A 25254-nucleotide genomic window follows, 5' to 3' on the forward strand; every position below is an offset into this window, starting at 1 on the left:
ATATTCACAACCCTTGAATTAACCTAATGAATAAAGTACACAACGACAAAATCGAAACAATTGTTCTTAATTTCTATCTAATTCATTACTGTCCTATAGAAGAATGCTAATTGTACGAGCCAAGTCTGTACATTTTGCTCACTCACGCTTTTTTAGTTTTATAAGCGTGACGATTTCCTAAATCCTCGGAGTTAGTCATATTGCAGTAATTCGTTTCATTAAAATTAACTAAGTCACTAAGAGTTATGCTCCGAGAGTATAGCCAGACGCCAAAGGCAAGGCCAAGGCACCAAAGGTAGTCTTCAACTGTTACAATGCATTCATTCGTTACATAGCAATTAATATTTCATTAGTTCGCTTATATTCTAGTGTTGTACGCGATTGGCAAATATAGAGTAAAACAACAATCCTTTACTATTAAAAGCACCCCGATGACACAGGAACGGTACATGATAATGTACAAAATCAAATGGCTTGGAAATCCAAATCAAATGGAAACATTGCTCTTACAATTTCCCATATTGTTTTCGCTAAGCATTCACTTCCTCAATTCAGTGGTCAACTGTAGGGTCATAATCGTAGTGTCAGTCATGGCAGGGGGTCCACACGAGCGTTGGAGTAATCAGGTCGAGTATTTGTTATCGTGTCTGGGATATGCCGTAGGTATTGGTAATTTGTGGCGATTTCCATATTTATGCTATCGGAATGGAGGGGGTAAGTATCAACTTATGTATTCTAATATTTAAACAGTACAATATTCTATGAGTATTCGCGGTCGAAAGGACATCAGTGAATCATACTAAGTACGTTTTCCAAATGTTAGGCTCAAACAATAACTTTTTGTTAGATATCAGTCTCCTTCTAGAACACGTAATTTTTTTTGTGCTGGCTGGCTTTACATTATCATCATAATTACAGGCCTGGTACTTGATCATTAGTTTCTTGCGTATTTAAAACTTTGGTATCTTCTATGATATTCTTTGGAATTAAACGATGTCAAGGGTAATTTTGATCAAAAGTACATAGTAATAATAGTTTTTAGTAGTACGTGACGCATGGGCATCATTTTCTGGATTTATCTTGATGTAAGGATTCTTATGTTTTTTAATCATTCCATTTACTTTTCAGGCGCATTCTTAATTCCATATCTCTTGACATTATCAATATGTGCGATTCCTCTAGTCTATTTGGAGACGACGTTGGGCCAGTTTGCAAGTGCAGGATGTATTTCGGTCTTCAACATCACTCCATTGTTCAAAGGTAAGTCAAATTCAACAGAAAATGCAAAGATGACTGTACTAAGTCCGAATGAAATTCTATTTCTCGTTTCAAGTACAGCAACATTTTAAAATCATAACCGTCCGTTGTTAGAGTATCGACCCAAAGATATACCAGATTAAAGTCCCCTGTTTGGAAATTCGTCCCAAATCATGCTGATTTATTTAAGTCTTCCTGTATTAAAATTTGTCAACAGGGGCCGGATACACGATGGTCGTTTTGAATGTGATAGCCGTAATATACTTCGCGGTGTTAATGGCATACCCGATACTGTACATTTATCACTCCTTCAGCTCGCCACTACCTTGGCAAGTGTGTGGGAATTCGTGGAACACGGATAGATGTGCCGAGGTGATAAATAATAGAATTTGCAGTTTATATCATGAATCATGGCCGGATATAGATAGAGATTTAGTCGTAAATCCTTTCTTTCTATTTAGGAAATTAAAATAATTGTCCAAAATACCATTGGCTTGAAAAAACACAATTCTTATTTGCTTATTTTATTTATATATACTTAATCTTTTTTCCTATAAACAAATATACAGAAATATGTTTTCCCGTGTCCGATTTGCTAGGTTACAGGAAAAAATAACTATTCCGCGATTTAAAATCATCTGTTAATCTAGCCATTCTTTCTAGATCTGAATAGCCTTACGTCATCACCTTTCTTTGAAGCCGTTCCCTCTCTTGGTTCTTTGGGCCACCAATACAAATACCCTTAATACAAATACTAATCAAAAATATTACTTTGAATTACATAAAAGACAGATCTGATCTCAATTTGGAGACTGATCGTAAACTAAATATGTGTATATAATGTCATGTGATAACGTATAGTATTTGTTTCAGATAACTAGTAATTCTAGTTTGTTACTTAATGGAACTGCTAAGACACCGGAAGATGAATTCTTTCAGTAAGTTAATTTTGTTAATTTTTAGCTAAACTCCAAAAGTTCGTGTACAAAAATCAACCAAATTTTTAATGACCTATGAGGATTTAAATGAAAGATGTAAATTTTTCACATTTCAAACTTTAGGTAGAAACAACTTCTAAACTAGGTACTTATGAGTAAGGTTCAGAGGCACTACTTAATGCTAAGGATGATCTGGATTAAACCCAGATTCACAGTCAGTCTCGATTCTAAATTTTACCCTAATACCGTTAATTTTAACGTTGAGATAGAATAACATATAAAAATCTGTTCCATTATTAATTTAAGGCCAGGCACAAAACAAAACCTAGTCCAAATGTCTGTTGGCAAATTCTAAATTCAAATAGTTTATACACCAAAAAGTTTTTAATCTATTCAGCATACGACTTCTACAAATGTCTCCAAACATCACCCAAATTGGTGGAATCGTGTGGCCAGTGTTTTGGTGCAACCTAATCGCCTGGATACTAGTTTACCTTAGCATTAGTAACGGCGTGAAGAGTGTTGGAAAGGTAGGCATGTGTTGTGTGAGCAAAATGTTTACAGATTTAATTGATTTAATTTATTAAAGATCAAAGCTTTTTGAGATTTACAGGACTATTTTCTTCAGTAAAACGTTAACTGAACATATTATTATTATTAGCCTTCTTTCCTCTCCTTCGTTTTGATTAGCGCGAATTTTATTTTTAAGTACGGACGAATAATACAAATAATAGTTACGTACATGTATGTGTGTCTGACATAACGCTTTGACTAAATGCTAAATGATAAATACTTACATCTTTAATAAAATCTATAAATTGAATCTATCAATGATTTAGTATAGGTATCATTATTAAAAATATACTAATTTGCACAGAAATTATTTTCAAGAGAATTAAGGTTTACTAATTCTAGGTATCTTATATATTCCAATTAGTCTTTAAAGCCATAAATATTAAATAAATAATAAGAATCATCAATATAGGTATTATTATTATTAGCTTTTACGAACTCAGACAGACGTTTTGTTTGTTGACGGCGCTCAATTCAATGTGTTTTTTCATTACAGATTGTTTACATAACCGTATCGTTTCCATATATCGTCCTACTTGCTTTATTAGTGCGGGGAACAACATTGCCAGGGGCGTGGCAGGGTATATTATATTACGTATTGCCAGATTGGAGTCAATTATGTAAACCGAAGGTAATAACATTTTGATGCATTTTACTTGAAATGAAAACATTGTCATACAAAACAGTTTTCATAATAAATTATTTGATATCTTGTCGTTCTTGTGTAATTTTGCAAATCTGTTTTGCCCTAAGACTGTAACGATTATTAACTAAACAATTAGTGCGATTTTCAAGTAACAATACATCAGTCGAATATGAACTAAATCAGTCTTTCCCTACCTTTACATGTATTACTAACAAAACACATTCACACAGAAACACGTAAAACACGTGTATGCTGTGGTTGTAATTGGCCCTGGCTCAGCATTATGCTGAGGAGCAGAGTTGTTCCACAGCGCTAGTCATTCTGCCAGAGACCACAGCAGCTAGTTTGCGCCTTAGTCGCAAAAAAAACCAATAAGAATCGAATACTCAGTAGAAACAAATAATAATAATAGTAAAATTTAGCAGTGTAAGCAATGAAGAAAAAAATATGTAAAAAATGTATAAATTAATAATATCTTACATACATAATTTTTAATATTAAAAATTGAATTGTTCACTTAAATAAAATAAAATAAAAATAGTCTTTATTCGAGTACTATAGTTACACTAAGTCCATGTCATATATGTTTTTCAGTGGTACTCGACCTCCGACGGAGTGAAGGCCTCCTCCAAATTCTTCTACTTGTCCCTATTCCTTGCGACAATTTTCTGTTTTTCTCGCTAACCTTTTTATTTCGTCTTCATTGGTGGGCATCTTCGTATTGGTGGGCATCCTCTCTTTTTTTTACCCACTGGGCCATTCCAATAAAGGGTCTTTTTGACCCATCTGCATTCACAAATGCGGCTGATGTGACCGGCCCATTTCCAATTTATTTTATTTTTGTACGGCTTCGTATCACATCGATTTTTACCTTGTCTTTTAGTTTCAATTGGAGAATCGTATTATTCCTTTAAGAAACTTAAATGATAGGTTTTAGGAAAGGCACATCAAGTATGTTTTCAAAACTTATAATGAGCAACTAAAATAATTCCAAATAATTTTAATAAATTTTCGAATAACCCCCTTAATAGTCAAATTGCCCTGTGGGAATCACTGCACTAAGCCCATGAGGTAGTGATATATGGGTATTGTTTCTACATATGTATTGTGTATTTATCGCTCTAAGAGACTCGTTCATCGACACACGGATGGGTCTCAATAATTCAATAAAGGTCTCATAAAATTCTTTAAGACCCTTATTATTCGATTACTCGCCTATGACTGAATAGAGAACGCACATTGTGTATAAGATCCTTAAATCCTTAGAGATAAGGTTGAATTTCCAGTGAAATAATAATTATTATTTCACGATTATTACCAAGTTCAAGTGCAATCAATGCATTGAGAAATCTTTGTGGTTTTAGGTATGGGTTGATGCTGCTACCCAAGTTTTCTTCTCAGTGGGGCCTGGGTGGGGTGGACTAGTTAGCATGGCTAGTTTCAACAGATTTAATTACGACAATTTACGGTAATTAGTAATAAAAAAAATATGTTTAAACTTTTACAAAATAGTAATAATAATTTTCGAATGTCCTATATATAGAAGTTTCGGCACTTATTACGATTGAAAAATTAAATAATTTGAAAAATCAAAATTCTCTGTCTCCTACAATTCGTTTTTTAAGTTAATCTTTTCAACTGCCGTTCACATTTGTTATGATTTAAAGCCAATTTCAGGATGAATTTTATAAATTTCAGGTCCTCAATAATTATACCGGTGGTGTGTTGTGGTACCAGCATTCTGGCTGGTTTTGTAGTGTTTTCCGTACTGGGTTTCGCTGCCGAGCGAGCTGGTGTGCCAATAGGAGAAGTGGCTACAGCTGGACCAGGCTTGGCCTTCGTGACATATCCAGCAGCAGTCGCAATGATGCCAGCGCCCAACTTCTGGGCAATCATATTCTTTATAATGCTGTTCTCTTTGGGAATCGATTCTATGGTAAGTCTGCGCATTTTCTTATTTTCATACCACGTCATATGCAGGATCAGTCAATCAATTAATTTATATAGTAACGATATATATAATCTGGAAGTCTTGGAACCTATTCCGGGTACATGTTCAACGCACTCAAAACCTGGCTGTCTTGATAAGTACTAGCTCGAATAATCTTTTCTTTATTTAGAGCCTATGATATAAATATAATTTTATTTGAAATTACTCATATTTCACTAACCTATTATTCTGAAGCGACACCTTCAATCTCCCTTTAGAGTCGAGAGAGTCGGAGAACACGATCCTTCCTCCACTCACAAATATACATCTTTTATATTTTTGTTTATCTATTAAATTTCACATTTCGATTTACTATTTTAAATAAATGGTGGTTTTAAATAATGTATATCAATAGTATTGAAGTTTCAAACGGCACTCTTTTGTGAACACAAAGAAATTGCATTCCTCGAAACGATTAAATATATTAAATTTTAAGCGAGTGTCAATCATCCTTGCGTGCGTTCACGCCTTGCAAATTGTTTCATGAATCACGCTCGAATATTTGTACCGAAGAAACCTAATATCATGACATGAACTGTGTTACTCATTTTTAATGTGAAACTGAACTCCATATCATCATATGTAGAATAAAAGCTTGCAGTATAAAATATAATAGTTAAACTTGGATATGTATATATTTATTGTATACGTAATCAAAAATAGCTTACAATAGTATTGTAGAAACAAACTAGGCACAGTCTTTCTGGCCGCCAGATTTATAACAGATTTTAAACTTACTAAATCCAATCATAATACATGAAATTATAATAATAGTTTACTTGAAAATAAATAAATAACTTTATAAATTAGTTTATTATTTGTTATTTCGGCCAATCGCTATTATTTTAATATCGTTAGATTAAAATTCGGAAATTATTTGCTTAAAAATGTTATTGTATCGTTCAGGCAGAATTTTGTTATTTTTCAGTTCGTCACCATAGAAGCGGTGATTTCTGGTATTTTAGATGAGTTTCCTCAGCTAAGAACAAAGAAAAGGATAATAACATTTGTCACGTGTGTTTGTTTATTCTGTTTATCCATTATTTGTACTACAAGGGTAAGTTTGATTATATAATTCATATATATTCGACTATTATAAACGCAAATATTTACCATAATTTATTTTATTTGTTTATCACTTAACATTACAACAGCGTAATTGTGACTCCAAAACGACACACAATTTATATGACCCACTGGAGTCACGTATATCTAATTCAATTTTTTATTTGATTTCACCTTAATGTAGCTGTTTTGTAACATTTACAGCTGATTAATATATCTTGTTATAAATTTCTTCAACGAATTGCCGCCATAATGACTGCTTACATATAATCATTTCCTTCATAGCTAAATCTATGAATTTTTAGAATATTCGTAATGTAATACATTAGCCATGACACCACTAATAAAGTAAGAAAATCCATTTAGTAAACTATCACTTTATTAACTGGAGTAATGCAGTGAGCCTTGTACTACAATTATTTGGGGTTAACAAACCAATAATAACACATGCTATAAACTTTAATAAAGCCTTGACTAAGCTTATCTTGAAGTTGGAAAAATGCCAACTAAGCTTCTAGGACATAAATCGTAGACCCTCTACGAAATTCTAGTAACTAATTTTCGATTTTAATTTTTTTTAATATACATAAAGCAGTAATTCAAATATAATTTTCATATTTAACGTAATAATATCAGAAATTGTTTATCGTGCCGGAAACGCATCCATATTTGAATACAGTGCGTCCAAAGTCCATGGCCTGCCGTAGGTCTTTATCGGATGTCACTTATGTTCTCTGATAAAAAATATTAAATATTATAGGTAAACGCAAACAATGTTAAATTTTCAATGTAACTTGTCTCAGAAGCTACATTGGAAATTTATCATTGTTAAAGTTCTTTTAGTACAAACTTTGTTCTATCAAGAATCCGAGAACCTTGAAAATATAGAAATTGTTCTAAAAAATTAACCTAACCTAACTTCAACTATTCATAATATTAATTAAACTAAGTGCATTTATTTACCTAAAGTTCTTATGTCTGTTTCTGTCAAATTATATGTCTCCTATAGAAATGAGGCAGGTTGTAGATAATGCAATGAGACTGCAACTGCATCTGGAACGATTTAGTTTTTATTAATGTGGGGCTTAATTTATGGATGTTGTGTATAATAGATAAATGTATATACACTACAAGAATTCTATTCGAATATAAACGTATATTACTTTTAGTTCCAAGTCCGCAAAACGTTGATCAAGTTTTCCATACTAAATTATTTTAACTATTTGGTTTGATATTTATTACTCAGTACCATTAAGCTAGGTGCATAAATACATCTGATTCAAGTGAAACATTATTGCTTTTTAGTAGTTGTGTTTTTGGGCCTACAATAATAAACTAACAGCCTGTCATGTCATCACACGACAGGAATTGTATTTTTAATATTTTGTAACTAAATACAATTTCTGCTGCACAGGGAGCATTATTCTAATGGTTTAACAAATCATTGTAACTTGTAATATACGTAGTTATTGAATTATATTCTTTACAAAATACAAAATATCTACAACTTTTTTTATTCATATAGAATAAATAAATAGTACAGCTTCGTACATATTTTTGCATCTAAAGTGCCATTTAATACCTATCACTGGTCATATTTTACTGGTTATAATAATATAGGGAAACATTCTAGATTTATACCAAATTCCTTTTTCTCAGGGTGGATTGCATATCGTTGATCTTCTAGACGCCCATGTAGCCATTGTTAGTGTTCCTTTGGTGTGTTTCTTGGAACTAATAGCGGTTGCCTACTTGTATGGACCTAAAAACACGGCCGCAGATATGGAATTTATGACGGGACGACCTTTGAAAAAAATATGGATGATTTTATGGCGATACGTTGTTCCGACGCTTTTATTGGTAAGTTAAGTGTTCAGTTTAAACATTTCTTTATAGGTATATTAATTAATATTTTCATACATGTAAAGTTTTATTAAATAGATCTAATTATTTAGAAACAAGACTTCGCTAAGTACTCCTGTACGTCAAATACGTATTTTTGACATACGGAAGTCATAGTTCACGATCACCTGAATCTCACCGTCAACTGTCGTCCTAAATGTCTCATACACATGAGGATTTGTAGTATGTTCAAATTGAAAGAAAGATTTGAAAACAATCGTTTCTTTGTCACGTTCTCATCGTTGTTTCAAAATCAAAAATTATTTATATTTGTTTTTATTTATTTACTAGATGATCCGATAAACTTATCACCTACATACATTTGTGTCGAAACTTAACACCAAATAAAATAGACCAAAGAGATGGGGCCTCGCAATACCGCTATGAAACACGAAGGCTATCTATAAATATATGACCTTCTTCTTGTAGTGCCTCTCCACTACTGCAGGTTGGCGGTCAGCTTGTCATACTTCTTCTTATTCTTCGCCAAACGCGTCAGCTATTCTACGCTGGCCACTCCCGTCCATTCTCTGATATGGCGGAGCCACGATTTCTTCATTCTGCCAGTACGTTCCCCGCGACCTTGCCCATCCTGATGACTCGAAGAAGTCGGTACGGTTCGTGTCGAAGCACATGTCCCAAGTAACTTATCTTCTTCTTTTTAATGGTCAAAGTGAGTTCACGGGATCGTTTGGCGCCCCGTAGAACTTCTTCGTTCGTGACTCTACGGACCCAGCTTATCCTCAGCATTCTTCGGTAACACCACATTTCAAAGGCGTCGAGTTTCTTAATGGTTACCTACTTCAAGATCCAAGCTTCTTATGACCGCTAAGTGAAATTTATTTATTTCTAAAAAGTCAAAATTCATAAAATATTTTCCATCTAAAACAGTTCAGTCGATGTTATTTTTCTTTACTTATTATTTATGTTTCGGTCCAGCCATTGTCGTATTTTAGCAATACAAACGAAAAGCAATTCATTTATATATATATTGTTATATTGATTATAACTTAAAAATATATATAGAATTCGTTTCGTTGGCCACAATGTGCTAACAAAAATAAAACTTTCTTTATAGGTAATGATTGCATACTCTCTAAGCCAGGCATCAGGTATAGCAGGGTGGTTCGTCGCTCTGATCGCAGTAGTCTTCGTTCCTATACACGCAGGCCGACTTCTGTTAAAAACTAAAGGATCCTTTATACAGGTATTAGGTTTTTTTATACACGTATCTTTCACAAAGAATGTATGTAGCCAGTGGCTTCTTATTGGATAAAAAATTTTGTTTTTACGCCATTGTTAGTGTGTAATGGATAAAAAAATTTTTTTTTTAATTTTTTACTTTTGGATTTTTTTTTCTATTGTTTTAATTGGAGTAATAAAAGTTTCGATTGACGTTATAGTGTGTGTATATTTGTATATACGATGCAAAATTTTGATTCGAAATATTTCAGAGACTTCGGTCGTGTTGTCAACCGAATAATTTGTGGGGTCCTGCGGAGCCGGATATCCGGATCTGTTGGGAGGCTGCAAAACGTCAGACATTCCCTCTAGAAGCCACATCCAATAGTGTTCAAAGAAAAAATTAAATTGTGTAAAATATATTTTTCTAATTAATTACAACAAATTTTACCTAACAGAATCACCAATCACACAAAGCATTGTATGTTTAGGAAATAATTTTACGTTTTTTAAACTGCTGGATAAGATATGTTCTGTTCCCATCTGTTCCCGTGCGCTTTAAGTTAACAAATTTGGTATAGATATTTTTCTATTAGTATTATTTTGTGTAGTTGCTTAAAGTAATTACAATTTGTTGCGTTAAAAGTTTTATTGTATATTTTCAAACTTAACATTAATAAAATTATTTAAAAAGTGTGTGTTTTTTTTATTTTAAGTGTAAGCTATCTTGCCGTACTCAAAGACACCATCAGTCGAAATATAAAATTAGTACCTTCCCCCGCGAACTTCGTTTCTCCTTAATGTGATTTTTTCTTAGCCTATCTTATTAGTACAAGTTTTTGTCGCGAGTCTATTATACCGCAGACTAACGTTACATATTACCACAGTGTTTTAATTTTTAATATAACAGGGGGCAAACTGGAAAGAGGTTCGCCTGATGTTCAATAATACCGCCGCCCATGGACACTAACATTGCCAGAAGGCTTGCAAGTGCGTAGCCGGCCTTTTATGAATTGGTACGCTCTTTTGTTGCCGCATTTACGATGGAGAGTTTTCAGATGATTTGTTCGGATTACCTGCAGCTGAGCTTCATCATCAGACGTCGTGGCAGAATACGAAATTCCACAACTGAACGTTATTTAAATTTTCCCCCACCCCACTTCCACTACTACGTCGCATGGGTGGTATCACTTTAACACCCGTTGCCCCCTGTTTTATAAAAATATTTGCATAATAGGTCATTAAACAATAAAATACTATTAGAAACTAAGAAAATAAAGTATCTATAGCGGCCATTTACAGGATAGAGTTACCACAGAATAAGAATAGACATACGAGTATATGAGGCATTTGTCAATTGATTTCAAGTCTTTGACAATATGTTATCAAAAATTTAGAAGCCTCAGAGATTTAATTACAAATTATTTGGGCCACAAACAAAATTCCTGTGTAATGTTGATTTGAATACAAAATTTAGCGTAAACAAAATTTCAGTTTAAATAATCAAAAACTTTTTAAACAATAAAAAATGTCGAACGAAAATAAAAGCGATGAAAAAGATAAAAGGGTCAAAATACAGGTGAAATACAAATTACATCATTCATTATGAAGTTTAATCATCACATACACGTAGAGATCAAAAAGATTTTTTCCTTAAAATATTACAAGATGATTTCTTGACTGAAGTCAGTGAACTGACCGCCTCCATGTTAGGTAATTGGTGATAGGTTCCTTATTATATACGGTTAGGAATTCTTGTGTAGACTAGCCTACTTTCATACGTTAGACGGCAAAGTTTCATTTATTAATTCACACGATTTTTTATATAATTATGACTATATTTTGGTCACAAAACAAAATATTACCTATTTAATGCTTACAATAAATAGCTTCGGTTTAAGTTAACTAGCTGCTAGTCAACGTTCTTGGACTCATCTTAACTGCATGAAAAAATGTAGGCTTAAATTGGCTAAGACTAGAATAAATTGTTACGTAAATGTAGTTTAGAGAGAATTCATGGAAAATTAAACTCAATGCAAGGTGGAGGGCGAAGATGAGGTGGAAGGTGAGGCTGGCAGGAGGAAGATGAAGAGGTTCCAACTTCCTAATCTACCTCGATGGTGGCAGGCGAAAATCATTCAATATGCGTAAGTGCTGATTCTAAATGAATTTACATATATAGAAGATATAGTGATCAAAAAGTAAACTTTTAAGAAATATGTTTTACACACTTTAGCATTATTTAAATAAAATTGTTTTAAATGACCTAAGTTCGCTGGTAACTACTATGTAAATTGAACATAATTATAATATAACGTCACCACGCTTTTTGTTTTATCTTGCGAGACGACCCTTGACTATTTTATCAATTTGGAGCGTCACAATAACAGATACCAAAACCGTGCGTCTTCCTTGATCACATCCTAAATATAGGTTTCACGTTCATCACGTGTTTCGTCTGTTTTTCAATAAAACCCAAATTAATATAGAAATGTGAAATGTAAATTCAAAACTAACCAAAATCATAAAAACGACAAACTATAGTTTGTTATTCATGCTAATGTCGCTGCATCCATTTAGGTGCACCATTTAAAAAAAATGTTTGCGTGTACTACGTAAGATGTGAAACTTCGTTATGACTTTATTCAAAAAATGATCTACTATGTTTGCGTATACTTTACAAAAATTGGTTAAATAAAAGTAAAATTAGAAAAAGTTTAACAAAAGGCTTTTATTAACATAGACATGAATACAAATAATACAATTATTTCATTTTACCTTATTACAAGTAAGATTATTACAGAATTTCATTAATTGTAATAGATTTATTACTATCATTGTTATTATATATTTTTGTTATTAATGGCTTCGAATCTCTTCGAATCGACCGTGGTAGGGACAAGAAAAAGATGGCACGTAACAGATAAATGTGACACGTACCAGAAAGATATGACGCGTAACCCAAAAATGTGACGGTAATTTTTTTTCCAATGCCGATAAAGAAATTTCAAAAAATAAATCACCTTTAAGGATCAGGCTTTAGGTTAGCAATTTTATTACTCTATGCCAAGTTATTCCATGATAAAAACAAGTATCTCAAATTTCATTTTGAAATTGTTACCGTTTTCGTGAAAATAAAAGAATCTAGCTGACCCGGGTCGCGACGTTGGCGCCATCCGGGTCACCCAGAGTACCAGCATTGTCAAATTAGCTAGGTTATACCACTTCCTACGATTACATAGTAAAACGAATAAAGCTCGCATTCATTCTCGCAAATTGTAAACACTTGCGAAGGTTGATCGCGGTTAGCTCCATCACCTGATAGCTCGACACCTCATCAAATATTTGAATTAAACGTCTATCAATATCGCGCAAATTTAATTAAAACGCTATTCAAACACGTGTCGATAAACTTTGGTTTCATACGGAAACGTGAGGGTGCGAGATTAATGTTCGCGTGTGTGGTGTCAGACACACGGGGCTGGGTGGGTTGTTTGGCACTTGGCGACGATAAAAGCAGTCATTGCACCTTAAGCCGCGACTGGGGTAAGGTGCAGAATAGCTCACGATGCAACGGGCGTCGTCCAATGCATCTGATGGTTTCTGGACTATGATAGAGTTGCTCGCCGGTCGTGACAGAAGAAGATCAACTGGGGAAATTGAAGATGTCACACATGTCGATCCTCCGGCCAGGGTTGCTTCAGTTCTCAGGTGCATTTTTCCCCTATCGTTTTTTTTTATTTGCCCACTATCATTTCTAACGTCATCGTCATTGCAACGTCAATTTACATTTATTCAATTTCTATCTTAATTTATTACCTACAAGATTCAAAATAAGATTGTCTTACACCAAAAAGTCAGTGTAGTGAAGATATAAACTCTATTAAAAGCTTTGTCTTGTTAATATTACTTTGGCGTTGTTTACGTTTTTATCAAAGCAACACGTAACTCAGGTATTGTTTTTGCAACTACTAAAAGGATCGTAAATCATGATGAAATGTCTGATCTCATGAGTGATTTATCTTAAAATGCTTTGTTCTGGTTCATATAAAAATGATAGTTGATAGCACTTTGCGTCATACAACTTCCGTTTATTTACAGAGATACTAGTTATCTCTGCTAATATACTATCATGATTATTTGCAGAATTGTTTGCTATCAAATTAACTGGAATATAGTGAAATTATTCATCTACCAACCTAGTTTGACATATATGCAAAGAAAAAAAAATGTGGTTAAGGGTATTTTAAGTTAATAACGCGCTCGCTGTCCAGGATATATTTTCTGCCGAAACGAAAATTGTTTCGGGTTAGCTCTGAACGTTGCATTTAAGAAGATAAGGCAGCAAAGAAGTACGTCAAGACCAACAAACACCAGACATAAACATGCACTACTGTGATTTATTACACCATTTCGACTTATATATAATAAATCCCGTTTAATTCGAATTTGTGCAAATGGGTAATTTTTATCTTACATACAACTTTCTTGTTACTCGATATCATAACTTCCTTCAGGACATTTAATCGGAACCCCTTCACGCGTAAAGGCCTCCTCCAGCTTTATACAAATTTCTCTATCAATTGCTTTCTTTCTCCATTCACATCCTGCTAACGCTTCTATATCGTCTATCCACTTTTTTTAGGATGCCCTTTTTCCTTCCCGTTGGTCTTTTCCATATCTTAGTAGTCATTAAAGTCCATCTTTTATCTGTGCATCATGATTTATGCACAGTTATAATATATATAAACTTTACTAAATTGGGATATAAACTTTATTAAATTGAGATATAAACTTTATTAAACTGATTTATAAACTTTATTAAATTGATATATAAACTTTATTAAATTGATATATAAAATTTATTAAATTGATTTATAAACTTCATTAAATGGAGATATAAACTTTATTAAGCTGAGATATAAACTTTATTAAATTCAGATATACATTTATTTAAGTAGCACATAGCTAGCCATTTTGAAAGGTTGGGAAGAGCCAGAACAAAATGAAACTCGTGTACATGATGTGTCCTTCCTTTTTTTATTCATAATAGGTAATTTCATTTTTAATATACTATTTTACTTAATTACTAAAACAAATAATTAACTTTTGATGAACATCATAAGACTGATTTTCTTTTTAAGGTTAGTCATTGTTTACAAAGCGTATTCGTTATGATGCAATAATATCAGGCAATAAAAAATATTTAAAGACTGCAATATTGTAACAAAAATAAAAATCTGACCTTATCACCCTATACACCAAACATCCGATAAGTATATTGATAGGAAATTGCAATTTTTAAGAGTCCACTTGTTACCATTTTAAATGCGAAACGTTGTGACAATATTCTGTTTATTTTTTTATTGATAAAAATGGGACTTCCAATGGTACAATACATACAATAAAATCTTACATCTAGAAAAATCATGCTGTATATTTAATATCTATTACTTACAGAATACTTAAAATCTGTAACTACAGTGTAAAGTCTTTATAACGTAATAATTCGTTGTTTGGTTTAACACAAAACCCATACATTAATTCACTCTTTATAACACACAGGCCAGCCCAGCACAAAATACTCAAAAAAATTAATACAAATATTGGCATAGCAAAACACGTCACGCAAAGTTAACAGAATATATGTGTTTCGAATAATTTACCTATTGATAGTAATAAAATTAGAAATCATTGTAATTGGTTAAATTTGGTATTTTTCCCCTTTCCTCTATATAACGAAAAAAATTATCGGTCCCTTGAAATTCGTTATAAAGAGTTTACACTGTATATGATTTAAAAAGCAAGAAAATATATCAGCAAACTAATACATCTTAGGAATAGTAGAGTTAAAACCTAGGTAAAAATTGCTATATTAGTATTTATTAATATAGTATCATTAAGCCATGTACCAAAATAACACAAAACCATGTACCAAGGACCAACCATGTATCAAGATGTTACACTTATATTTGGAAAAATCCTGAGTTTCCATTTTACGTTTATGTTTCTGCAATATTCACACAAGTTAACTTTTGACACAAAGAATAGTTGAACAGCGTGTGTATTAAATGTAAAAAATGTGTTAATATTATTTTCTTGGTGTCTTGTCAATCTCAAAATATTATTGTTATTAGATACATACACATACCTTTTGTATTCGATACCAATTGTATTCGATACCGTGTTAAGGTTTAAACATTTATTATTTATTAGATAAACAATATTAAGCGGGTATAGTTTGCTTACACAATAAATTTCTTAAATAAACACATTTATTATTCAAAATTATGAATTATGCTTTCAACAATATCGGCAATTCGAACCGTTACAGATGAGGAAAATTCATATCTCTTAAAATACCTTTAATACAGGGTAATGTTATCTTGCTCTAGAATAAATAGAAAAATAAATATATAAATTTAAAACAATGCCGTGGGTACGAGTGAGTTAAGATGTAAATGGATGAATGAGAAGCTTCTTACAATTAGTATATGCAAGGCATGGCTGTTGAACCTGGACCACATCCAGGGGTACTAGAGAAGGGACAAGTTTGAAGTTCCCATTACCAACGTAAATGCATGGTGAAGGTCATGAAAGTAGCAAGTCGTAGTAAGTGCAGTTTGGTGGTATCTGCCTACCTCTTTGGGAAGGCGTGAATGTATAAATAGGTCCTCTGAAACCCACATGATATTTTCAATCATTTTAAATACGTTTTTGTTGTACATACAACAAGGCTTCAAGAATATAGGGACCAGAAAGTGTTATAAGATGTAATTCCTTTAACTTATTCCGTACTGACTCCATTGGGGAAACACTACATTTGCCCTGAATAGCCCTCTTCTGCAGCACAAATATAGATTGAATCTCTGCAGCAGAATATCTTACCATAGTAGAATATCTTATGACATACAAGTTACGCTATGAAAGTAGCTATGATATACAGTTTTAGCCGGGTCCTGATAAGTAAACTGTCGGATTCTCTTTACTGCATATGCTGCAGCGCTCAGCCTCCTCGAAAGAGTTTCTATGTGTGGGCCCCACTGGAGTTTACTATCTATTATTATGCCTAGGAATACAGTTTTGTCAACAAAGTTTAGTTCAGTGTCCTTAACTTTCAATGTACCGTACGCTAGTAGTTGGTAATCTAATATATTTTGTTTTATTCTTATTAAGTAGTAAGTTACGTAGTTCATAGAAGTGACACCAGTTTTTAGACGTCATTTGATTCCTTAAATATATATTCCGTGTTAACACAGCGACGCTTTAATATCGTTATTTAAGATACAATTCTTACGAATACTCAGCGGCTTAGTGTGATTTCAAAAAGCTACTTTCGCTTTATATTATTAGCTGGGAAGCTATAACTCAAATGAGTAGCAACTAAAATATGAAATGTAAATATGAAACCGCATAGTTGGCAGTATCGGAATAGTTCCGCTCTTTTCTCGGATCTAATTCATAAAACGATGACGTAATAGCCCATAAAATGTACTATTTATTACTCATGACCCGAGTGAAGTTTCGTCGATGAAAACCCATCTCATATAGATAGATTTTCATTCAGAAAAATATAAATAGACTACATATAGATAATTAGTAATCAGGTCGGTTTACTATGCAGTCGTCAAGCACCACGATCTGTAACCTAACCGTGACCTAACAAAATACATCAATTTTATTTTATAAAAATCAATACAAATAACAAATTTTGTATATGTAAAAGTGTCTTATAGTAAGTTCTCTTCTTTCTTTGGTCCTGTTTGCAACGACGGTGTTTGGCGAATTCGCTACAATGAAGAACTTTATAACATCCATACATACATAGACGACGCCAACATCGTCCCATTCATAAAGTACAACAGGCTCAAGTGGCTGGGACATGTGCACCGAATAGCGAACGACAGAACCCCAAGGTCCTTACTGAACTCACCACCCGGTGGCGAGGGAAAACACGGTAGACCGAGGCTGCGTTAGTGGGATGGAGTTGTGAAGGACCTCGAAACAATAGGAGTTTGCAATGGGAACCGGGAAGCACTGGATAGATTGCGATGGCGAAGTGTACTTGAGGAGGTTAAGGGGCTGTATAACCATTGATGATGAAGTTTATTATCATTGCCCTTAAATGGACAAGATATAAATACTTACGTTAAAACCGATAAAATATAATTAAAAAACTTTTATGAATTCTGTTTCCTTTAATTTAATTTCTCCTTAACTTAAAACAGATTTTCTATAAAAAGAAACACTGAACTCAAAAATTTAATTTCTAAAAAGTACATTTTATAAAATTTCTTATAGACGCACATTGTATTATAATTTACTCTATCGTTAAACACGTAACGAGGTGTAATGACGTCATCTGTATATAATTTCCAAGGCTTGTTTAATTTTATACATATATTTCATTCGGACAATTCAAAAACTTTCGTAGGTATTCTGTCACTTTTAACAGCAATAACGAGCACGGAGTTTTTGTATGAAAGTTCGATTTAGTTTTCTCAATATTCGTAGCCAACAACAAATATTTTATACGTAATTGTTATTCAAACGCGTTTATACAGTTTTTGATGATAAAAGTTGTTGACACAAGTGTGATAGAGACTTAAAAACGTCTGTGCACGTGACATTATCTAAAATCCGTGACTGTATAAATATTTTTTATTATTAAGTTATTTACGTAGAACTACTAAGATAAAAAAATCGTAAAATTTGTTTCTGTGATTATCATATTTATATAGGTATTTCATAAGTGTCGAATAATGTTATACATTTTGCGTTATTGCAATATTTTACTCTCTTATTTGATTTGATTTACGTGAAAGCTAATATACATATATATAGAAATATGGTCATATTACTAAAACCTTTTGTAAAATAACGTTAACTGTTTAACATAGTTTGTATAATCAAACATCGTGATTTTGCCAAGATGACACAGACACACCACTGCCACTCGTTATTAGGTTTTACATTTGTAACTTTATTAAATCAAAAAAGTTTAAAAAAAATTGACTTTATTGTCGATCGCTTGTTGTTTGGCAGTTTACATCTCATCTGCTCTAAAGAATTCATCAAAAAATTAATTTAAAAAATGTCAGAATGCACATCACGCATTATAAGTACATTATTTTGCAAAGGAGTTTATTTCTATGAAATTTTGAAATTATAAAGGTAATTTTCTAGATGACAAAGTTTTGTATAAAAAAAATGTTCTAATCTGTTAAATGATTCATAAAATAAACATTATTTGCTAAGTACCAGAATATTTAATTAAAGCAGTATTGAATTTAATCTATTCAAACTATTTCTGTCTGAGACTCTCTCTATATACAGACTCGAGACAATGTGAAATTTATTCATCAAACTCAACAAAATCTGAGCCATGTATGATTTTCTCAATAGGTATTGTCACGAAAGGTAAAGCTTTGGTCTCAATACAATTCAAAATAAACCTGTTTATATAAACTTTAACAGATATAATCGTGAATTATTTACTTAACACGACTTTTCGAAAACTACACCTGGTTTGGAGAAACTACTAATAATATTCTTCTTCAAGGGATATTTAAACATTTAGTGGTCGCGTAAATCATATACAATATTTATTAATTTATTGTTTTTATCGATATTTCGAGGCATTGGGTTGAAGTGGTCGAAAATTAAAGGCCTAGCTTATGAAAGAACGAAGAGAGAGAAGAAGATTTTGAGTTTTCCTATATCCCCGTGAAAATAAGTCAATCAATATTCGTTTCTTACGGGACATCATTAAGGATAATTTATTTTAGAATAATTCAAAATTTTAGTAGTTTAAAATAAAATTTTATAACATCCCAGGAGTTTTCGTTGTAGGAATATTTTAGTAAATTTTGTAGTACTTTATTTTAAAAAGAGAATATTTCGATTCGTTAGAGATTACCCTTTGTCTGTTTATAACCTTTAATAACGACACTGAACACATTTCTAGAAGGTTACATATGAATGTATTGATTTATATTCAGTAGAATCGAAATTCAATGTGCCTGTAGAATATAAGTATACTGCCGATTTCAATTTTGCAAGTTTTCAAATGAATTACGTGTCCGTTGATGGAACACCATTAAATATTATTTCCTGTAAACGATCGTAAAATTGTAACGACATAACTCAATCAATGAAAAGCGATTGTATAAACGCTACCTTAGAGGTGAAATTGTATGCGATACATCAGCTAGATTCGTGCCATACCGTGCCAGGGCTATCGTGTAGGCACGGCAAAGGTCTCAACTATGACACGCCGTCAAAAGTACTAAAACTTTACGGCGAGGAAGCGAGGCGCTTGGCAGTGTACTTGGAAATTTCTATTCAAAACGAGTGCCCAAAATCAGGCAGAACTTCTGCGGTGAGTAATTTTTGTGTGCTGTGTTCGTATCACTGCACAAAGTGTATTGGGTTTTGTTGTCTTATGTTTTTGTGTTGTGGAAAAGAAAATCCGTTGTAAATTTTGTGAATAATTCTCACTATCAACTCCAAAAGTCGTTTTGAATAATATCTTTTGTTCAGCTTCGCGCATCCGCACGTCCGTGCCCGCCTGGAGAAACACATGGGTTCAAACCTGGTGAGGCTGACGGACAAGAACTACATGAACGAACTGGAGGAGAGGATACGAGCTGTCAATGAAGAGAACCTCAATAAGAGGATATCCAGCAGAGTCGTAAGTTAGATTAATTTCGATAACTAGATTTTCACTGTTCAATCAACAGCAATCGACATATGCTAAAACGAATAATAATCACGTCATAACGACTTATGAACAAATCGGCAATTAAATCGGATAGCATATTTATTACTTTGAGTAGGACTATCAGTCTACATAAACATTTTATGAGTCATGTCAAAAATGAATTTTGAACATCTCTTGTTTAAATTCAAACTTCAAAGAAACTAAGAAATTGAAAGCATTACCTAAACAAAAACGATTACTGAAGCAGATATCCATCATTCAGTATGTACATATACCAGAGAACAGTAATTTTACAAAGCAATTCAAGCATTTTTTAATAATATTAGGAAAAACTACATACCAGGTGATGGCTGTCTAAATGGAACAAATAGCTACTACTATTTATTACGACGATTACCTCCATACATTTGAGTTCAATGAAGCGTTATGATTATTCTTACCATTAGTTTTCTTCCCGAGTCTATACATAAATCTTGCTGCAATTAGAAATTTAAATGTACTTTTTTTTAGCTCGATGAAATGGAAAGACTCAAGCGCCTTATATTAGTCGGAAAGACACCATTGAAAGAATGCCCACCGGAATTATTCAATCATCCAGTTTTTGTCTTCTGGAGAATGGTGAATAGAGAAGTTGCGAAAGCGTCAAAGAAACGAGCTGATGCGTATTATAGGAAGCTGAAATCGTCACAGAAATTAGATCAAGTAAATATTGAATTTATTTTATTTATTTATTATTCCTAAAACAATATCTATGCTTAAAATTACTACAGAGAGGGTTCAGAGTTGTTCGGACTAATACCTGCAGCTGAGTTCCATTATCAGACATCAAGGCAGAATACAAAATACCATCTGTACCTCGACGTCCATTGTTCCACAACAGAGTTTCTTAGGGCAGTTTTTGTCGCGCACCACCTATGTGGAACCAGCTGCCCACTGAAGTATTTACGAACCAATTCGACTTATGGTCCTTCAAGAAAAGAGCGTACCGGCTTTAGATGCTGGTAGCGCACTTGCGAGCCTTCTGGCATTGTGAGTGTCCATAGGCAGTGGTATCTATTCATGCCTGCCCGTTTGTCTCCTATTACATTGACATGAAAACTGAAATTTTAAAGATTAAATTAGCAATAAATAAAAAAAACACGAGTAGGAGGCAAAAAGAACCTAAAATAAATAGAAACTTAAACTTCGTTAAGAGCATAATATACAAATTTATGGTAAGTAGGAAAACTTTTGTAAAATATATTAATATTTTCATTAATGTTAGTAATTAAGTTTTAAGAGCGAGATAGCGTATTCTGGAGCAATATAACTAATATGTATATTTGAATATTGTTACTCGGTGTGATAATTCATTAATGTTAACATTAATATTTTCAATAATCTACGAGTATACATCAATATATAAAACAGGTAATTTACAAAATTTTGATAACAAACTTCAAATAGATGCACTTAATTCATAATTACACGTGTTTATTGATAAAACAAGGTTACTTTAACATATAAATATTATTGTTTTCCATTGAGTACTTTAAGATAAGGCATGTAACTTTTAGCTTTATTTAAGTATATTTTAGGAAGGGGTCAAAGTTAAGAATTTATTAACAAGTTAAGCAGTAAACATTGAACTAACCTTACCAACCACCAGTCCTAAAATAACAGCGCGTTCAATTGATAATTTAAAACTTTTGATTTAGTTGATCAAAATTAAAAACTTTTATCGGGTACTTGGGGACTAACTGACTCTTGTGAGACTCGCTGAAAAAGTTATGTGATTTAAAGATGTTTATTCCCTAACTTTAACTATTAAGCTTCAATCATTATAAAAAAAACAACGAGACCACCGTTCGAACGCAGTAATTTTAGGCCTTAAAGCTTACCGGTGACTAAGTTGGCCTTGCTTTAAATAAACTTAACACACAATCCTAGGCACTCGAAGAAGAAGCTGAACCCGAGGTAATCGAGGAAGAGGGTGAACAGCTAAGTGCAGAACAGTTATTGGCAAAATGTCGAGCTGAACTGGAAGAACTGAAGCAGGTCGACATCGAAAAAGGCGTCCGGTTCACTGACGAACAGTTTGCACTTCTCAAATACGAAACCAATGATGTGAAGAACCTGAAAACATTAACTGTAAGTATTTTTGATATATAATCATTACTTATTATTAAATTAATTTTTTAATTTTTTTAAGCGCACACAAATTATACAAAACTAATATTTGCAACGCAGCTTGGAACTTTTGGGATATAACACAATTTAACATAGAACAATGACCTAAACTTATTTAAAAACTATGTACATTGTATATTAAATTAAATAGGGTAAGTATAAGGGTAAGGTGACATTACCTGTAAATCCATAACCTTATGCCGTAATAAGGTCACATTTTTAGGGGAATGAGAAAATTCCGCAATTTCGTTTAGCGCGCTACTTATGAAATATAAGAAAACACAGAGCACAAAGCATTTGAACAAAAGTGTACTTTTACAAAAGTCTCATTCATAACTATATAACTTCGTGAATAGTACATATCCGAGACCTTAAAGTTATTTCGGTACAAACCTATTTCTGCAACGCAATAATGTTGTAACAACCCGAGAGCCATTATAACTGTCTAGAGCCGTTCTTAGTGAATGCCAAAACTGAACAGTCTGTAAACATGTTTTATAGCTTTGCTATTAAATCTATTGATAGAACAATATCTCAGCAATCTGATTTGAGGATTGTCTTAGTGTTCCACAGTCAGCCCAGCACAGCCATCTAATAATGGACCTTTTGACCCTTTTTTAGCCTTCTTGGTTTTATAAGGTGCTAATCTCCCTCTCATCACAATGTACGGTGTTTCAATTCTTGATTCACCGGTAGAATTTTCTTTCGTCTACCCATTCGGTGAAGAACATGATTCTTGAAGAAATCATCTTGTTGAAGCAACCGGAACACCCTATAGTCTACGGATGTGTTCGGCACAGAAGGCTGGTCATATATTTATCTAAAGAAAAATTCAAATCAAACAGACGACGAATCTGCTTCAAACCTCATGGAATGAAACACAGAATTTAGTAGACCTTGGAAGTCTCAAATAATGTATTTTTATTTGTAAATTTCTAAAAACCCTGCAGCAGATCTCGGTTGATATTTATTTTAGAATTATCTGGTCTAAGTGACAAAAGTACTGCAAGCGACATCGTTGTGTTTATAAATTCGATTGATAATAGTAAACGGAACAGTTTTGTTGATATAAAATCCATCAGAGGGCTCGTGTCAAACCGGTTTTATCTCGTCCACGCCCAGCTCATTTTGACCCTTAAGTGCCTCTTCGCTTCAATATCCTATGGCCCAAGTGTCCGATATAATATGACTAACTCGTGGATGACATGCACGAAGATAATTTGATATTGAACTTTCTACAGGTTACGCTTATCCAGTTTTAACACGCGTGTCCGATCTGACATTTCTGACACTTTCAGATTCGTAAACGTCTAGAGAACTCTGCGTATTAATTTATCATCAAAACACTTGCGATCTTGAACAACGTAATTAGTTAATTAAATTATCTCTCAAACATTTTTGTATCTGCATACCGACCACAAAAAACTTAATGAGAACTATAACTTGCCTACACCAGTTTTAACTAGAACTGTTATCAAGGCTAATTACTTTTTGATATGTTACGCGTTCTCTAAACAAATAGTATATAGAATAAGGGCATTGTAAGGAATGTGATTTTAATGAATATTAAAATAATAATCAATTCCTGTGTTTTCGTCTCTTTACGAGATAGCTGCAATGCAGTCTAAAGAGGTAGCTTATAGACTTTATAGAATTTTGTTTTAAAATAATAACAATATTAACATAGTAACCAAACTTGCATACGTGTCACTTTCTTTTTTACTCTGTTGTAATATCCAATCTATCTGGTACAATTGCCAATTATGCCATAAAAAAAAATACTTGAGTGATATTTTTACGACTTAATAAAGAAATCCATTTTGTTTATCGCAATACGTGTGTGTGAATTTTTCATAGAATATGAGATATGTACTACATCATTTATGTTATCTAATATATGAATATATATACGGTTCCTAAACCGAACAACAAGGACGACGGAACGTCAGGAAAGCAGAAGCCCTGGGGTCACCTGTATACCAGGAGCCAACTAAAAACTTTAATTAGCGTCTGCGCACTATAGCCACACGGCCAAAAGTCTCCACTCCAAAGGGAACAGAATTAAAGTTGGAGAAAAAACTGTTACACTTTCCGCCTGCTTCTGCGGCTTGAATAATAATGTTATTTTTAGCAATAGATTCCTAAATCAGGACTTGGGTAAAGTATCCACACACCTACAATACAAATTTAATGCAAATATATGTTTAAGAGATAAATCCATTATACCAGTGACATCAAATAATTATTTAGTAAGTAACTTTGTTTTGATCATAAATCAAAATATGGCTGCATAAGCACAATGCCTTTGGTAGGATATTTACTTTAATCTCATTTAGTGTTCAAAATGATAAGATTAAAATTGTACACGAGGAAGGATTTCACACAGCAAATAAAATAAAAAAATAACCATATGCACTTTAACGCACACTTGTCGAAGTTTTCATAGTTTTTGACAAAAGATGTATTCCATGTCCCATTTTGTTTTTTCTTGGATGTTTCCGTTTAGTGTGTGTCAGAAGCAGCAGTAATGCTACTTCACGCTCAACGAACCTTCTTCTTTTTAACCAAATATTTTATTTTCAGACTGTCGAAGAACTTTACGCCTTGGCTGATAAAATAATTGGAACAAAACGGGTTTGAATATATAAAAACGTGTTTTAAGTGTAAATGTTGTGAGTACATAAGTTTTTAGACATTCATTTCATGGATTTTTATTTATCAAACAGAATTATTTTATAAGAATTTTCAAAATAAATTTTGTATCCTTCATTGACTTTTATTAATTCCAAACTAAATATGATTCAGGTTT

At 32.8% G+C, this 25254-nt stretch overlaps 2 protein-coding genes across 4 annotated transcripts; both read left to right on the forward strand.

Moving 5' to 3' along the window:
* The first annotated feature begins 590 nt into the window (after window positions 1-590).
* On the forward strand, window positions 591-10173 carry LOC123708542 (sodium- and chloride-dependent glycine transporter 2-like). Its single transcript, XM_045659307.1, has 12 exons — window positions 591-714; window positions 1129-1260; window positions 1475-1629; window positions 2131-2195; window positions 2593-2725; window positions 3265-3399; window positions 4779-4882; window positions 5113-5350; window positions 6333-6461; window positions 8129-8329; window positions 9450-9578; window positions 9826-10173. The coding sequence occupies exons 1-12, from the start codon at window positions 591-593 to the stop codon at window positions 9958-9960; spliced, it is 1680 nt and encodes a 559-aa protein (XP_045515263.1). The 3' UTR covers window positions 9961-10173.
* A 766-nt stretch (window positions 10174-10939) lies between these two features.
* Window positions 10940-25207, forward strand: LOC123708956. 3 transcript variants are annotated; one of them, XM_045659996.1, is made up of 6 exons: window positions 10940-11132; window positions 11594-11700; window positions 20096-20246; window positions 20787-20978; window positions 22206-22406; window positions 25029-25207. In XM_045659996.1, exons 1-6 carry the CDS (start codon window positions 11082-11084, stop codon window positions 25083-25085), a joined length of 759 nt encoding a protein of 252 aa, XP_045515952.1. In that variant the 5' UTR covers window positions 10940-11081; the 3' UTR covers window positions 25086-25207. The 3 variants fall into 3 exon arrangements, with proteins under 3 accessions (XP_045515952.1, XP_045515954.1, XP_045515953.1); XM_045659998.1 differs by lacking the exon at window positions 10940-11132 and adding an exon at window positions 11153-11266; XM_045659997.1 differs by lacking the exons at window positions 10940-11132; window positions 11594-11700 and adding an exon at window positions 13115-13264.
* Window positions 25208-25254: the final 47 nt, after the last annotated feature.

Source organism: Pieris brassicae, chromosome 4 (assembly GCF_905147105.1).
Source record: "Pieris brassicae chromosome 4, ilPieBrab1.1, whole genome shotgun sequence".
Classification (NCBI taxonomy): domain Eukaryota; kingdom Metazoa; phylum Arthropoda; class Insecta; order Lepidoptera; family Pieridae; genus Pieris; species Pieris brassicae.